The following is a 17,229-nucleotide window of genomic DNA, read 5'->3' as shown; positions in this document are numbered from 1 at the left end:
TTGCCCACTGCTGATCCCAAAGTGCTTTACCGGGCTCCCCCGCTCCAGTGTTACCCCCTCTTGGACAGAGGGAGTTGGGGGGGGTCACGTATCCCCCCAGGGTCCCGCTGGGAGCCGAAATTGAACTCGGGATCCTGCGCCAGCCACTGGACCGCGCTGTCTCTCCGAGAGCAGCCAGAAAAACGTAATGGGGCGTGTAACGAGTGGCTGCAGCTGTGTGCACCCCCCAGCCTCCGTGTTTGCCTGCGTTGGGGGCATTGCGCAGAAGAATGCCTGGCTCTGTGCTCCATGGGGCTGCTGTGCAGAGAAGCCCTCGGCATTCCTGCTTTGAAGACATCGCGGTCAGGCGCGTCCCGCTCCTGCCAGGGCCGGGAGAGTGACGGTTCGGGCCTGGGACCCTCCGGGCTCACGCTGCAAACCCGGGTTCTGCAGCGAGAACAAGGGGCTGGGAATTCCTGCTCAAACCAGCCCCCGTCTTCGCAGACATTCAGCACAGCGAGCAGCGAGCCAGCTCCCGGCCGGGAAATCCATCCCCGCAAACAGGCCACAGTGCTCCCCTGAGGTGACAACCCCTGTCCCCAACCACCCCCGCCTAGGCCAATGGGACGAGATGCTCCCCAGCGCAAGGAGGGTGGGGGGTAAAAACTGAAGCGCAGAGGAAGGAGTAGGGAGGCGCTTACAGGTGAGCCAGTGAGTCTGAGGTTAGGGGAGGCTCTTCCAGACCTCAGGGGCTGCAGAGCAGGAGACCCGGCCCCCACCATAGGCAGGGGAGGTGTGGGGGGGGGCAGGGAGAGGGAGCTGGTGCAAATCTGGAGTTTGAGAACCAGGAAGGCAGGGCTGAGCTGGCTGGGAGGTGATGCAGCCACCTCGGGGGAGGAGCGGGGACAGATCCTGAACAGCGCCCAGCGCAGGAGCCAGGAGAACAAGACTCCTGCAGGAGGGGGGAACGAGTTCAGAATGTTGTCACCAGCACTGGACTTTGGCCAGGCCAGCGGGGTTAGTGCCTCCATTTGTGGAAAGCCCGGCAGCCCGGTTGGGTTTTTGCATTTCCCTGGAAACGCGCCACCTCACAGCATCCTGGGGCATGCATGACTCAAAGGAAGGCAAGGAATCACCTACTGACTCAACAGCTTCCCATCATCCCTGGGTTTTCCCCGCTGGTCTCCCCTCCCCGCTTAGCTCCCGAGCTGGGACACCCACCAGCTCTGGTGGGGGGCGGCTGGGAGCGTGGCTGGCTCCAGACCCCCCTCCCCAGCTGGAACTGCTACGGTCACTGCTTGGTCCCTAACAAACTAAGGTGGCTCTGGGCACATGCCTGGGGATTGTTGGCAGGAAGTTTTGCTGAGACAGTGAGGTTTTGTGTCCGTCATCTTGGTGAATCCAGTCACTCTACCGGGGGCTGGCGGGCAGGGGGAGGCCGAGCGCGGCGATAACGGCTCGGGGGAACGCTCTGTCTCTCTCCCAGGACAGAGACGCTGCGGATCCAACTGACAGCAGGAGATTCAACCTGCCTGGAGCATCCCTGATCACAGTGCATCAGAACATGGCAGCCATCCAGGTGAGTCTCTGGCCTGTCTCCGGGAATAGAAGCCCCTTAAAAATGGGGAGCCAAGAACCCCTGGAGATTGAGCACAGACAACAGGGACCAAGGAAAAGGAGGGAGTCTAGTCATTAGCGCAGATTGGCTGGTAGCCAGGACTCCTGGGTTCTGTTTGTGGCTCAGGGAGGGGAGTGGGGTCTAGTGGGTCGGGTTGTGCTGGAGCCAGGACTCTGGTTTTCAATTCCCAGCTCTGGGAGGGTGGAGTCTAGTGGTTAGTGCAGGGGGATCCAGGATTCCTGGGTTCCATCTCTGGCTCTGGGAGGGGGAGTGCAGTGGTTAAAGCAGGGGCTGCTGAGAGCCAGGGCTCTTGGCTTCGTATTCCAGCTCTGCCACTGACAGGCTCCATCGCCTTGGGCAAGTCCCTTCCTCTTTCTGTGCGTGTGGGGACTGTCCGTACAACAGGGCTAATCCACCCTTCCCAGTGGGGATCCTGAGGAGTCCCTGCTGCGAGGACAGGGCCAGGCTGGCTGTAGATCTCTGCAGCCATCTCTCGTCTCCTCCATCCCTGTCCACACACAGCCCCCGTTCCTGCCCCATAGCACTATCCTCCTCCCGCCCCAGCAGCACCTGTCGACCCCCTGAGCCTCGGGGGAAAGGCCCACATCATTCCAAGCGGGCTGGGCCGGCTCCCCCTTGCTTATCAGCCTCCCCATGGAAAGCGAGGGATAGGGCAGGTGGGGCACAGAATTAGGGCATGTCTACACTGGGGGGAGGAGGGCTTGCCCTGAAGTCACTGGATATCCACAGGGATCTCCTGTGGGGGAGCATTACCAACCCAAGCCAGAGGAGTAGGCCCCAAAGTTTGCCTGAGAGGAAAGTTCAGCCATCCAGCCTGAGCTGCTGCCAGGAGGTGCCCACTTCCTACCCCCCACCCTCAGAGCAGGGTTGTGCCCCCATGTCTGCCCCATCTGCAACCCCCAAGCCCCCTCCCCAGCCCTACACCCCCTATTACCTCCTCCCAGCTGCAACCCCCATACCCCCTTCCCCCAGCTGCAATCCCCACATCCCCTTCCCAGCCCTACACTCCCCATGCCCTCCTCCCAGCTGCAACCCCCCTCCCCAGCCCCACACACCCCCAGCTGCCACCCCTATGCCCTCCTCCCAGCTGCAACCCCCATGCCCCCTCCCCAGCCCTACACCCCTATATACCCCCTTCCTCCAGCTGCAACCCCCCCCAGCCCTACACCCCATATACCCTCCCCCCAGCTGCAACCCCCCTCCCCACACCCACACCCCCCAGCTGCCACCCCCACACCAGCCCTACACCCCTATATACCCTCTCCCCATCTACAACCCCCCTCCCCAGCCCCATACCCCTTTTCCCCAGCCCCACACCCCCATATACCCTCCCCCCAGCTGCAACCCCCATATACCCGGTCCCTCCGCCCAGCTGTGTAACTTCCCTGCCCCGCCCGCGCCTGTTGACCGTGGCCCCGCCCCGCCGCGCAGGCCCCGCCCCTTGCCCGGCTGCTGCTCACGTGGAACCTAACGCCACGCGAGCTGGGGCCTCGCTGCGCGCCCGGGGTCCTGCCGCCGCCTTAGCTGCCCGCGGCGGTGCCTGTGCCCGGGCCGCCCCACCGGAGGGGCCCTGGCAGCCGCTGCCGGGGCCGGAGAGACGCCGGCCCGGCTCCGCCCCTCACCGGATCCCCGGGCTGGGGCCGCGGGGCGACGGCGGCGGAGCGCGGCGGGGCAGGCGGGCGGCGGGGCAGCCCCGGGGGGGCTGGGGCTCGGGAGCGGGCGGACTCAGCGCCCGCCGGAGGAGCGGCGGGGCCGGGACAGGGCTCAGGTGCGGGGGCTCCCCGGGGTCCCTATAGGCGATCTCTGTACGGTGGGGGGGGGCTCTATAGGGAGAGGGGTCCCTATATGGTGTATGGGGGGCTCTATAGGGGAGAGGGGTCCCTATATGGTGTATGGGGGGCTCTATAGGGGAGTGGGGTCCCTGTACGGTGTATGGGGGGCACTGTGTGGGGGGCTCTATAGGGGAGTGGGGCCCCTATACGGTGTGTGGGGGCTCTATAGGGGAGTGGGGCCCCTATACGGTGTGTGGGGGGCTCTATAGGGGAGTGGGGCCCCTATACGGTGTGTGGGGGGCTCTATAGGGGAGTGGGGCCCCTATACGGTGTGTGGGGGCTCTATAGGGGAGTGGGGCCCCTATACGGTGTGTGGGGGGCTCTATAGGGGAGTGGGGCCCCTATACGGTGTGTGGGGGGCTCTATAGGGGAGTGGGGCCCCTATACGGTGTGTGGGGGGCTCTATAGGGGAGTGGGGCCCCTATACGGTGTGGGGGGGGCTCTATAGGGGAGTGGGGCCCCTATACGGTGTGGGGGGGGCTCTATAGGGGAGTGGGGCCCCTATACGGTGTGTGGGGGGCTCTATAGGGGAGTGGGGCCCCTATACGGTGTGTGGGGGGCACTGTGTGGGGGGCTCTATAGGGGAGTGGGGCCCCTATACGGTGTGTGGGGGGCCCTGTGTGGGGGGCTCTATAGGGGAGTGGGGTCCCTATACGGTGTATGGGGGATGCTGTGTGTGGGGCTCTATAGGGGAGTGGGGTCCCTATACGGTGTATGGGGGCTGTGTGGGGGGCTCTATAGGGGAGTGGGGTCCCTATATGATGTATGGGGGGCCCTGTGTGGGGGGCTCTATAGAGGAGAGGGTCCCTATATGGTGTATGGGGGCTCTATAGGGGAGTGAGGTCCCTATACGGTGTATGGGGGGCCCTGTGTGGGGGGCTCTATAGAGGAGAGGGTCCCTATATGGTGTATGGGGGGCCCTGTGTGGGGGGCTCTATAGGGGAGTGGGGTCCCTATACGGTGTATGGGGGGCCCTGTGTGGGGGGCTCTATAGGGGAGTGGGGTCCCTATACGGTGTATGGGGATGCTGTGTGTGGGGCTCTATAGGGGAGTGGGGTCCCTATACGGTGTATGGGGGCTGTGTGGGGGGCTCTATAGGGGAGTGGGGTCCCTATATGGTGTATGGGGGGCCCTGTGTGGGGGGCTCTATAGAGGAGAGGGTCCCTATATGGTGTATGGGGGCTCTATAGGGGAGTGAGGTCCCTATACGGTGTATGGGGGGCCCTGTGTGGGGGGCTCTATAGAGGAGAGGGTCCCTATATGGTGTATGGGGGGCCCTGTGTGGGGGGCTCTATAGGGGAGTGGGGTCCCTATACGGTGTATGGGGGGCCCTGTGTGGGGGGCTCTATAGTGGAGTGGGGTCCCTATACGGTGTATGGGGGATGCTGTGTGTGGGGCTCTATAGGGGAGTGGGGTCCCTATACGGTGTATGGGGGCTGTGTGGGGGGCTCTATAGGGGAGTGGGGTCCCTATATGATGTATGGGGGGCCCTGTGTGGGGGGCTCTATAGAGGAGAGGGTCCCTATATGGTGTATGGGGGCTCTATAGGGGAGTGAGGTCCCTATACGGTGTATGGGGGGCCCTGTGTGGGGGGCTCTATAGAGGAGAGGGTCCCTATATGGTGTATGGGGGGCCCTGTGTGGGGGGCTCTATAGGGGAGTGGGGTCCCTATACGGTGTATGGGGGGCCCTGTGTGGGGGGCTCTATAGGGGAGTGGGGTCCCTATACGGTGTATGGGGGATGCTGTGTGTGGGGCTCTATAGGGGAGTGGGGTCCCTATACAGTGCATGGGGGGACCTAAGTCTAGGGTGCTCTAAGGGTGTGTGTGAGGGGGGCTGACTAGGCAAGTGGGGGGGCTTTAAACAGGGTTCTATAGGGGCATCTGGGTTGGGGGGTCCCTATGGAGATCTCTGTAGGATGTATGGGGGTCCTGGGCTTGGGGGGGCTGTCTAGGGGTGTAACAGGGAGCTAGAGAGGCCTCTGGGGACCTCTGAGGGGGCAGAGAGTGGGGGCCCCTGACAGGAAGTGGGGCACACTGGGGAACAGGTTACAGACCCATGGAATGAGGGTGTCAGCTGGCCCTCCCCTGCCCCCCAAGGCTCCACGATGGGCTGTTGTTCCCTTCTGTCCTGGGGGGATGCTGTGACTCCCCAGGGCTGGTGGAGGGGACCTGCAGGCACTTGGTTAGGTTCTGTAGGATGCCCTGGGAGAAGGGCCACTGACCGATCCCAGTAACCAGCAAAGAGCAGCTACAAACTGCCAAACGCTGTGGCCTCCGGCCCGCCACACAGTCCCTGTTTTGTGCTCACAGCCTGAGCCCAGTGGACAAACAGGGAATGACTGTGCCACGGAGCCCTTGGTGCTGTAAATACTGGCCCAGTGTGATGGGTTGGGCTGTTGGGGCAGGGCAGATCTACCGGGGGGTATAGCAGGATTCGGTAGGGCGGGGATCCCAGGCTAAGTTCTTTGTTGCTCTGCTGTAGCAGGGCCCTTCCTGGCTAAGTCAAAGGAAGCCACCCTCAGGCTGGCGTAAGCACGGAGGTTATAATGGTACAACTATACTAGTCAAATCAGACCAGTGTTAGACACGTCTCCCAGCCCCTAGAGGGGCCGGTGTCGGAACCGGGAGGGATTCGCTGTAGCAGAAGCAGTTTGCTTTGGGTTTCCACAGAGTGCCTGCTGGACCGGGGAGGCCCCTCGTGGCTGAGAGGAGGAGCACTATCTGGAAGCACTGCAGGTCACTGTGCCAGCCTGCGGGGAAGATGAATGGCTGGGTTTCACACACACTCTGCCTGTCCGTCATCCTGGTGTCCCTGTTGAACAATGTCCTTGCTTGGAGTAGTCAGGATCTCCATTGTGGAGGTAAAGGGGGCGTTCCCAGCTCGGTTGCTGTGTAGCATTTGCACCCCAGGCCTCAGTTTCCCTATCAGCCAAACGGGGATTGGGTTAGTTAACGCTAAGTAAGTGCAAATTATCGTTAGGGCAGCCGATCCTCTCTCAGGCTCTGACTCCATTGGGCCAGGCACAGGGCAGACCCTTAGAAAGAGACCAGCTTAGTCGCTGCTCCCCGACGGGCCGTGCACTATCGAACTGTTGTTGCTGACGTGCCCAGGGCTGCAGGGGGCAGGTCGGGTAACTGCCCTTTGCTTCTCTCCCTCTGATTCACCATGTGTGACTTCTCCTCTCTAGCTTGTCGGGCCCTGGTGGACGAGCTGGAGTGGGAGATCTCCCAGGTGGACCCCAAGAAAACTATCCAGATGGGGTCGTTCCGTATCAACCCGGACGGCAGCCAGTCGGTCGTAGAGGTAGGGTGTCTTGCGTTGCCCCGCCTGGTGCCTCTCTCCAGCCCTGGGGTGGCAGGTGGATGGCTGAAGGATCAGGTGGCTGTAGAGCCCGACTGGAAATAAGAGCCAGGTGTTGCGGGGAGAGGGACGGAGCAGGGACGGGGCTCTGAAGATCCCACTTAATTCATTTTCCTCCCCCCGAAAGACTCCAAGGTGGGCAGAGCCACCCACTGGATGCTGGTAGCCACGGAAGGGGGGTTCCTGTTCTGATTGCAGACGCTGCACTATGAAGCCAGTTTGTGACGGCCGCGAATGGCTCCTCTGTGGTAGCAACGTTTGCTCTAGAGAGGCAGCATTGGCTGATGTCGCAGGCGGCTGGCACCCAGGACTCCTGGGCTTTTCTGTTCTTGGGAGAATTTGTGGGCAGGCGGTGGACTGGGAGTGGGGACTCCTGGGTTCTGTGCAGAGCTGCCCCTCTGGCTCACTGCCTGACCTCGGCCAAGTCGTCTTGCCTCTGCGTAAAGAGCGGCTAGCACTGTCGCTGCTCCCAGGGCGGCTCGGCTAATGCCTGCAAAGCACGGTTATGACCGGGTTGGAGCTCGGGTGCTGCGGCTGTCTCGTGGGTGAGTGGCGAGGTGAGTGCTGGCCTAGCGTGTCGGATCGCTGCGATTCTGCCCAGGTGCCCTACGCCAGATCGGAAGCTCACCTGACGGAGCTGCTGGAGCGGGTCTGTGAGAAGATGAAAGAGTATGGGGAGAAGGTGGATCCCTCCACCCACCGGAAAAGCTACGTCCGCGTGATCTCCCACGACGGGACCAAGATGGACCTTTCTGAGACCAAAATGGACGGGGATGTGACGACCCGCCTGAAGTTTGCGGTGAGTGCAGAGGCGCTGGGCGTGCGTGGGGCTCCCCCGATGGAGCTCAGCTGCCAGTTGAAGGGGGAACCTTGCTGACTTTTGACTCTCAGCTGCAGTAGCCCCCGCCCTGCTGGTGCTGGGCACCGGTGGATGAGTGGGAGATACCAGGCTGCTCTCACTAGCAACCCCCCAGGGCTTAACCCTGACCCTTCTTCCTGGACTGCAGAGCGCTGACACCCCCCCACACACACACGCACTGCCTGACCACTGTGCTTTGCCACCGCAGAGCAAGCCATGCGCAGGTGGGGCTGGGGCTACGTAGAGCAGGGCCCAGCCGCATTTCTCCTCTCTGTCATTGCTGCCCTGTGCAACCCGAGTGCCAGGGGAGGCAGGATGCAGGTTTTCTGACACTCTCTGACTCCCGTTGCAGTGCGAGAGGATCGCCGAGGAGTATGAAGATGAACTCATTGAATTCTTCTCCCGTGAGACCGACAACGTCAAGGATCGGCTCTGCAGCAAGCGGACCGGTAAGTGAGGCTCTACTGCGGCTTGGGGCGGGGGGCTAGTCAGACAGGGAACATCAGAACGGCCACACTGGGTCAGACCAATGGTGTCCAGCCCGTGTCCTGTCTGCCGACAGCGGCCAATGCCAGGTGCTCCAGTGGGAATGAACAGAACAGGGAATCATCGAGTGATCCATCCCCGGTTGCCCATTCCCAGCTTCTGGCAAACAGAGGCTAGGGACACTTCAGAGCATGGTTTTGCTAATAGCCAGTGATGGACCTATTCTCCACGAACTTATCTTTTTTGAAGCCTGGTATATTGGCCTTCACAACATCCTCTGGCATCCTCTACAGGTTGACTGTGCGTTGAGTGAAGAAATACTTCCTTTTGTTGGTTTAAAACAAACAGAGCCTGGAGGCTTTCGTTCGCCTCTGGATGGCTGCCTGGAGGCCAAGCCCAGCCAGCAGCCACCACTCTAGGAGTGAGATGGTCCCTTTGGCAGGGCGCAGGGACGGGGAAGAATTAGCCAGGATACCACGGCTGGTCCCCTGTACTCAATCAATGTTATTCCCCACTTCCCATCATGCACCAGTGCTGTAGCATCGCTGGTTCAGGCTGGCTGCTGCGCTCCAGCCCAAAGGAAGCTGCCTTCCAGTGATGGGGAAAGTGATCCCTCTGCATCATGGTCCATAAGTTTCATTGAGACGTGGAGTCGCCCACCCATGAGGCCTGGGGAGGCAGCTGGGTGTTGGATTCATCCGCGCCCCCTTTCCCACAATCGCACCTTCCTTCGCCAGTTCTTCCCCCCCGAGATGTCGATTTAAGGCACCTCCCTTCTGCGGTTTTTTGTTCGTTTGTTTGTTTTTAATTTGGACAGCCTCCCGTTTTATGCTGGTTCTCGGAATCAGTGAGCTCATTAAACAGCCAAAACAAGAAACGTGCCGCTGAGCTGTGCTGACTGCTGAAAAGTGGGGCGGAGTGGGGCTTGCTCACATGGGCGAGGTGCTGGGCTGGGCCTCGGGAGATGTGGGTCCAATTCCTGCCTCTGCTCTAGACCTTGGTCGAGTCATGTCCCCACTCTGTGCCTCGGTTTCCCCATCTATAACACAGGGATGCCACCTCCCTGTCGTAGAGTGCTGGCTAACTCCCCAGATACTCTATTGAGCACTAGAGAGGAGCCATTACAAAAAACTATTCATAAACCCGAAGGAAAGTAAGAAAGGAACTAACGATACTTAGCTGTTAGCCAGCGCACTTCGTGCATAGACCTCAAAGTCCTTCACAAAGGACAGATGGGGCCATTAGCCCCATTTTACAGATGAGGAAACTGAGGCAGAGTCATGTTGACTTGCCCAGGGTCCCCCAGCAGATCAGCGGCAGGGCTGGGAATAGAGCGGAGGTCTCCTGATTCCCAGTGCAGTGCCCTACCCACCGGACGCTGCTCCTGGCTCTCTTATCCTGCAGCCGCTGGGTCACTCTCCGTCCCGCAGCCGTTTTACGTAGGCTGTGATCTGAGTCTAACTTCCACGGTCTTACGCATTTGTCAGTAACTTGCCCTCCCATCCCCTGGCCTCTCCTCGCCCTGGGGGTGTCAAACCCTCTCCAGAGACCTGCTGGGGATCTGGTGCGAGGGCTCTGCAGCAGTGTCCCGGCTCCGGGGGCTCGCTGCTCCCCCCGAGGCCTGCAAGTCAGAAGATGTGTTTCACGCTGCCTTGTCTAACCGCCTCCAGCTGGTGCCAAGCGTTCCTGAGGTCCCACAACCAGCCCAACCTCATCTGCGCCGGGGATTCTCATTGTCTGCCAAGAGCAGTGACGGGATTGGAGCAGCCGATTGCTGGGTGCTATTGAGGGACTGATTTCCCCAGCCCGCTAAGTTGGTTTTGGATGGCAGCCCTGGGTGCCGCCTGACCTTTGTTCGTTCTTGTCCAAGCTGTTGCAAAGGGACCCTGGCTTTACACCTCCGTCCTTGTGTCTCCCTGGACCTGCACACCCGATAGCTCTGCGTGTCTCTGCGCTGTCTGGGTCAAAGGCCGACTTCGACAGCTCTGTTCAAACAGCCGCGTTTTTCATGAGCCACTAACTAAAGTGTGAATGGTCGGGGTGGGGGGAATGAAGTGTTCTCCCCCCCCCCCCCCCCGGAGGTCACTGCTGTGCCAGCCAATCCCTGTTCTCTGGCCGGCAGCCAGAGCTTTCAGTCCTCACGTGAGCAGCCGCCTTGTCCTTGGGCTGCACAGCCAGCTGGCCCCTGCAGTCAATGGCTGAGAGTCCCATGGTCTCCTGTGCTCGCCACCTCTAGGAGGGATGACCTGCCTCTGGGAACATGAACGAGAGTCTTAAGTTGTCGATCCCATGTCAGGGTGTTAGCCCAGTGTCCTGGCCACGTCCCAACGAGGCAATTATTTCCCGCCCCGGTTCATTCGCCTACAAACTGCTGCTTTTCTTTCAAGACCGAGGCACTGTGATACTGTACCGCGTTGAACAGCTGCTACGTCCCACCCCAGAGGTGGCTGCATTTTAGTGAGGATGAAATTATCCTCCAGGTAGATTGAGCTTTGGTGTGAAAGATGCTAGAAATGCTGCGGTCAGCAAAGCGGCTGTGAGCCAGTCTGTGGTGTTTGGAATCATACAGACGGAGGCGCATATGGGAATCCTCTTGCATGTTAAAAGGGACCGGGAAGCTGCAGACTTCCCCGGCCAGGGGCTGCTAAGCCAGTTGGAAAGGGAAATGCTTGTGGTAGCCGCTGTCTGTTTCCTACAAGTGGATAGAAATGTTACTGACGATCTGATCTGGAGACTGGCAGCAAAATGCTTAGACTGTAAACTCTGGGGCAAAGCCAATTGTCTGCAGGTGCAGGAAACTCTCACAACGGGGCCTAATCCCTGCTTTGTGGCCTCGAGGTGCTACTATAATGTAAATAATACAGGGACATTCAGTGCGATCGAAAGGCACAAATTCCCAGCTGAGAAAAGGAAGTGCTTTTTACACACGGCACAGTTAGCCGGTGGAACTCATTGCCACAAGATCAAATTGTGTAAGGAATGTGAGCTCTGTTGCTTCACTGCATGAACCAACCTCTAACTGGCGAGGGGTGGGGGCGGGGGGACAGGAGGAGATTGTCCCACAGCTGCCTCCTGCAGGGTTCTTACCCTTCCTCTGGAGCAGCTGGTGCTGGACACTGGATTGGTTGGACCTCCGCTCAGATCCAGTCTGGGAAGTCCCATGTTCTAACGGTGTGTGCTTGTATGCGTAGATCTGTGCGACCATGCCCTGAACATCCCCCATGATGAGCTGTGAAGCGCGAAGGCCTGGATCAAACTGGACATCCCCTGTAGTGGACTCCTCCCCTGCCCGCCGGCATTGCCCTGGGACCCTCGCTGTGTGTCACCCGGAAACCCCAATCTTTGCTTGGGGAGGAAAGCAGACAGCAGCTTCCTTCGGAGGGAAAGACATTGTCCTTCTCCTGCCCCCTCGGGATCGCTTGACTTTCAATCTGCCTTTAGGCTGTCGATGTTTCCTCCCTCGCCCCTTCCCCGAGGAGATGGACAGATGTTCCTGTAGGGTCCTGAGTCTGGATTTGACCCCTCCTCCCCCTGCCCAATTACTCTGGTGCTTTTATGTTTTATTTATTTTGGTTGAGCTTCCACCGTACCGGTCTTGGGGTGGGAGTGTCAGCTCTTGGGAAGAGGAAGGGGGGCCAGGAACCAGGACTTCTGGGTTCTGTTCCAGCTCTGAGAGGAGATGCTCTCTGGGGGGCAGAACCAGGCATGGGCATCAGGACTCCGAGTTCTAGACGGGCTGGTGGAGTGAGACCTCCCAGGTTTTATTCTGAGCAGCAATGTAGTCTAGTGGCTACAGTGCTGGGGCAGGATTCAGGACTTGGGATCTGTTCTGGCTCTGACGCTGTCTCACTGTGACCGTGGGCAACTCACTTCTCTGTGGCTCTTCTGAAGAGTGCGGGGGAAGGGGACTGCACTGAGACTTCTCCACCATCATCCGTCCAAAGGGGACACTTCCAGCCGCCAGCAGCAGGACTTATTGAGCTCCAATGACCCGGCCGAGTCGGCGCTCTGCTAGCAACGTCTGCACGCGCAGGGTGGAGGGATCCGGTTTTCCAGGGGGAGTCGTGTTACTTTGAAGGGCTTGTTTTTAAATGTCTCAGGTCTGTTTCCTGAGGACCTCTTTCTAGGCTGCAGATCGCTGTGATCTCTGGCGCAGGGCAGGAGAATAAACCTCTAGCCACGCTGCAGTTGGAACTGCTCGCCATGGTCCTGTTTCCCTGGGCAATGAGGGGTAGATTCATAGACTCTAGGACTGGAAGGGACCTCAAGAGGTCATCGAGTTCAGTCCCCTGCCCTCATGGCAGGACCAAATACTGTCTAGACCATCCCTGATAGACAGGGGCAGGGGTGGTTAGTCTGAGCAGTGGGTTCTGAGGGGCCCCTTTGGGGTTTAGTCCATGGGGCAGTTTCCAGCACTGTATCCCTGTCCACGACAGACAGGGCGAGGAGGGGAAGCTGTTAGCAGCTTCAACTATGCGGTGGCGACATAGCGAACACCGAGGCAAGGATGGTGCCAGGGTTAAGCAGTGCCATGAACCAGCATTTCCACCAGTTCTTGCTCTCGCTATGGGTGTGTGTGTGTGCGTGTGCAGGACTTCTGCAGCTCTAATGGCTGTTAAGTGATACACACATCTGGTGCCCAGGCTGGGGGGAGAGGGGTGCCCCTGCTACCCATTCTTGCCAGGGGTGACCGAGTGAAAGCTGCTGTTAATGGCCCCAAAGGGCCAGCTCTGACCGGGGGTATGTGATGAACATGGAGGAACTCGGGCACATATGACCTTTCCCTGGCCAGGGGGGCAGACGCCCAGGGTCATGTCCACCAGGGCAGGTAACGAGGGTCCCTTGGTCCAGTTTCCACTGGAAGAGAACATGGCTGAAGCATAAGGAGCTTGGGGTGGGGTGTTTTTTTTTTTTTTTGCCTTTGGGACCTACTGCACCAGCCGGACCCTCCATTTATACATTGTGCCTGGAGTGGGGGAATGAGGGCCCTGACCCCCCAGTCCCTCTTCCTGCACAGCCCTGTGCTGGCTTGGGGTTGTGGCTGCACCATCAGCCACAGCTCGGAGCGGCTCTGAACGGCCTCCGGGCTGGTGCCTTCAGTTCCTGGCTGTTCAGGGAAGGGTTGAGCACAGGAAAAGTCCTTCCAGAGGCCAGTCCTGGGAGGAGCTCTCGCGCAGTTAATCTTGAACAATGGCCCAGGCTCTCTTACGCAGCAAAAGCACTGGATCTGAGCAGCTCCTGCGCGGGTCACTCTGACCTGCTGGCAGAAGGAGCGGTGGTGGTCAGCAGCAATGCGCTCTCCAGAGGTGCTGGCCTGACTCACGCCCCCGGGCCAAGTATCTGTCTGCAATCACATCTGGGCAGGGAGTGAGGCACAGTGACCCCCCGGCTGCTTATGCTTCATTTCCCCAGAGCGCCCCGTTCAAGGGGGACTGGCTTAGCCAGGGCCAGCTGCATGGTAGTTTAGCACTTTGCACCCATCAACCACTAGCTTCGTGTTCTCCCTGGTTTGCTGGACACCCCAGGTCCCCTTAGAGCCTTTTTCCTCTCCGGACTGACAGCAGGTCTCTTCCTCGCTGGTTTGCTGCCGTAGCATCAGCTGTGATTGTGGGATCTACCACCTTTCTACACCTGCTGATGGAGCCGGGGGAAGATGACTTCTACCAGCAGCACTTCCAGCGCTCCCTGGCCCGGAATAACAGTGCGACCGCGCCACAGGGGCCTGCCCCCTGTCCCTTGTCAATGGCTCCCGTCCTGCTGCCTCGACTGCCAAGTTTAAGCAAATATTTGAGACATGAACAAATATTGACCCTTCCACACACCAGAAACAGCCCTTTTGCTGAGCCAGTATGTGGCTCCGGAGACAACGAGTTGGTTGCAGCATGTCTCACTGCAAGGTCATCAGGCCAGGGCACCAGGGATTGAAAGTCAGGATCAGCTGATGGGAGCTTTGGGCACCGAGCTGGTGGCTCTCAGCCAAGGTCCTAGTGGGGCAGGTCTCGCGGCCACAGAAACCTCCCCCTGGCTGGCAGAGAGGATACGGCCTGAATGGGCCATAGAGACTTAACTCTCCCCCCCACCTCCAGTAGTAGAGTGGGTCATTCCAGCCCCCAGCTTGAGTGTGTAGCCTGGAGGTTCCAGGCCTGCCAATCACCTCCCACTCCGACATCCTTTTGCTGGACCTCCCACCCTGCCCCGCTCCCATTGTCTCGTGATCAGTGACCCTAGTTCTTTTTGGGCCTCTCCCCTATTCAGGAGCTCCCTGCCCCACTGCGCCCAAATACGCCCGCACCCTTTGCCAGCCCTGGACGGAGTGAGAAATTAATAGAGAAAACTTGGGAGCTGCAAATATTTAACCCTCTAGCCCAGCAACCCCAGTGAGGCAGGGAGCCCAGCATTTCTTACAGCATGTGCTAGTAGCCGGCTCTGAAATCAGTGTCTCGGGGGAACACAGACCCCCGCCCGCTCTGGGAATTATCCCTCTTATACAGAGGAGGAAACTGAGGCACAGAGAGACGAACCAGTGACAAAGGCAACAGCAGAGTTAGGAACAGGAACCATGTCCCAGCTATAAATCTGATTGTGAGAGCGGGACCAGACCCTCATCAGGGTCAATCCCACGCCCCCCCCATCTATCGAATCAGACTGCTTTACTCAGTGAGTGTTGGGAAAATCCAGGGGGTGTCCTTATGGAGTCCTGGGGGTTGGAGACCAGTTCATGCACAATCTAGGTAGGCCCAGAAAGAGCAGTTCTCCTCTCCCTTTGTCTCCCCAGGCCCTCATCAGATGCTCTCAGCTGCGGTCAGAGGGCACAATAAAAAGCCTCTGCACAGAAGGGTGCTACCCACATTCCCTGCGGGAGAGGAAGTTTGGAAGGGTCCTGCTGGAGTGGGAGAGCAGAGTTGAGGCAGCGTTGCAGCAAGTGGCATACCAGACCAAATGGCCTGATGGTTTGATCCCGGACAGCAGAGGAGGGCACTGGGCTAGGCGGAGGCCAGCAGTCAGATCTGTAACTGCAGGAGATTAACGATTTATTATACCCCATTTCCCCTCCCCACCCACCCCCTGTCCTGTCATGTGTTCGCCACACGTAGCGTATCAGACCATATGGGCAGTGCCCTTGGTGTCATCTCAGTGCATTGCCCAGCGTAGCACTGAGCAGCAGCGTGCTCACACCACTGAGGACAACGCTCTCAATAAACCCCAATCCCAGCTGCGTCGGTCCAGGGGCGGAGACTCCACGAATGACTCCGAGCTCAGGTGAGCTGCTGAAAATCAAGCTGTGATTTTTCCAGCCTCAGATGGGGACTTGCACTCGGGACCCTAGAACTGGGGCTTCCTGCTCTGTTCTCCAGGCGAGCATGTAACTGAGGAGTCACGTGTGCACGGAAAGGAGACCACGAAGACTCCAGCCTGTTCTCCCAAAGCTGTATTGGCTCTGCAGGGTTGCAGCTTTCCGTTCATAAACTAGGCACACGTGGCATTGAAGATGCAGGGAGGAACAGGCGCCAGGTACATTTTTAGAGTGGCTGGTATGACCCTGACGTCCTGAGCAGGAAATGCACCGTTGTTGCCTTTCGCAGCTGGGGCAGCAGGATTCTGACACATAAGGACCATATTGATACCTTACCACATGCCAGACAAAACTGTGCTTAATTCATTAAATGTCTTCAATCTTAGTTCTTTCTCACCTTTGTAGCTTGGTTGATTTTCCATTGCAGTTATTCCATGCTACCCAACTCCAGCGGTTACGGGCCGAAGGGCGATTCTTGCCTGCACTTTAGGACTATGCGACATAGCGGGCCTACTCCAATATAAGTCCCTGTTGCTGGGATACGGAGCTAGTGCAGGTCTGACTTTAGTGCCCCAAATATGGGCCTATATTTTTAGAGACGGAGGCTGTGAGTTCTATTTCCCACGCTGCTAGTGATTAACAGGCCACCTTGGAGAGCATTGCCTGAAGGTTACTCAGAGCCTGGCTCTAGACAGCATTGTAAGGAGCGTTGTCGCCTGTCCTGGTTTTTTTCCAGATTTGGCCTTGCGTCAATGAGTGTGCTCCAAGCTTTGCAGGGCATTGGTGTGGGGCCGCAGGGGGAAAGGGATTATCCCAAAATGATGTGAGAAATTCCCTAAATGTCACGAGGGGGTTGAGGCGTGGTGTGATGACATCCCCACACAATGACATCGTGACACAACAGCTTGCATTGTGACACGATAGGCATTTCAGCAACACAATCGAGTAATAGTCACAGGTGCTGCGCCGTGGCGTCTCGCTGACTCCCATAATGCTTTGTCACCATATCTTCACATGACGCCATTATGCTTCTCAGCACCACAGCGAGGCTCTGAGGCGCCACCTTGATACTTCGTCCTGACCGGACGCCTTGTCATTGGCCGTGCCACTGTGAGGGGCTGCCGTGTCATTGGCCGTGCCACAGCGAGGCGGTGAGGCGACACCGTGTCATTGGCTGTGCCACAGCAAGGTGGCGAGGCGACACCGTGTCATCGCCACAGCGAGGCGGTGAGGCGACGCCGTGTCATTGGCCGTGCCACAGTGAGGCGGCGAGGCGACACCGCGTCATTGGCTGTGCCACAGTGAGGTGGTGAGGCGACGCCGTGTCATTGGCCGTGCCACAGTGAGGCGGTGAGGCGACGCCGTGTCATTGGCCGTGCCACAGTGAGGCGGCAAGGCAACACCGCGTCATTGGCTGTGCCACAGCGAGGCGGCGAGGTAACGCCTTGTCATTCGCTGTGCCAGAGCGAGGCTCTGAGGCGTCACCATATGATTCAGCCCATTCTGGGATGAACTGAATATATGTTGCCCCTTCCACCCTCCCGCTCAGCCCGGGTGGGGGAGGGGAGGGGGCAATCCCATTGGATTACACTGAGTTTTCAGGCATTTGATTAGGCCACCTATACCCAGGCCCCCTCCCTCCGCCATTACGTACCCCCAGTCTAGGCCCCGCCCATCTCACCACCCCGGCCAATCGCCTAGCGCGGCGCGCCCGCGAGGGGGCGGGGCTATGTTAATGACCTCCCCGCCGGGCGGGCCGTCGCCGCCAGCGTGCTCCG

At 59.1% G+C, this 17,229-nt stretch overlaps 1 protein-coding gene across 5 annotated transcripts; it reads left to right on the top strand.

Moving 5' to 3' along the window:
- Nucleotides 1-241: 241 nt before the first annotated feature.
- On the top strand, nucleotides 242-15,831 carry CNPY2 (canopy FGF signaling regulator 2). 5 transcript variants are annotated; one of them, XM_065575905.1, is made up of 7 exons: nucleotides 242-562; nucleotides 1,466-1,558; nucleotides 6,122-6,312; nucleotides 6,640-6,755; nucleotides 7,414-7,611; nucleotides 8,024-8,120; nucleotides 11,349-12,356. In XM_065575905.1, the coding sequence occupies exons 3-7, from the start codon at nucleotides 6,213-6,215 to the stop codon at nucleotides 11,390-11,392; spliced, it is 555 nt and encodes a 184-aa protein (XP_065431977.1). In that variant the 5' UTR covers nucleotides 242-562; nucleotides 1,466-1,558; nucleotides 6,122-6,212; the 3' UTR covers nucleotides 11,393-12,356. The 5 variants fall into 5 exon arrangements, with proteins under 5 accessions (XP_065431977.1, XP_065431978.1, XP_065431975.1 ...); XM_065575906.1 differs by lacking the exon at nucleotides 242-562 and having other exon boundaries at nucleotides 1,325-1,558; XM_065575903.1 differs by lacking the exons at nucleotides 242-562; nucleotides 11,349-12,356 and adding an exon at nucleotides 14,933-15,150 and having other exon boundaries at nucleotides 1,534-1,558.
- Nucleotides 15,832-17,229: the final 1,398 nt, after the last annotated feature.

Source organism: Chrysemys picta, chromosome 22, assembly GCF_011386835.1.
Source record: "Chrysemys picta bellii isolate R12L10 chromosome 22, ASM1138683v2, whole genome shotgun sequence".
NCBI lineage: Eukaryota > Metazoa > Chordata > Testudines > Emydidae > Chrysemys > Chrysemys picta.
The sequence above is the reverse complement of the archived record's forward strand: the minus strand, read 5'-3'. Positions and strand labels throughout refer to the sequence as shown.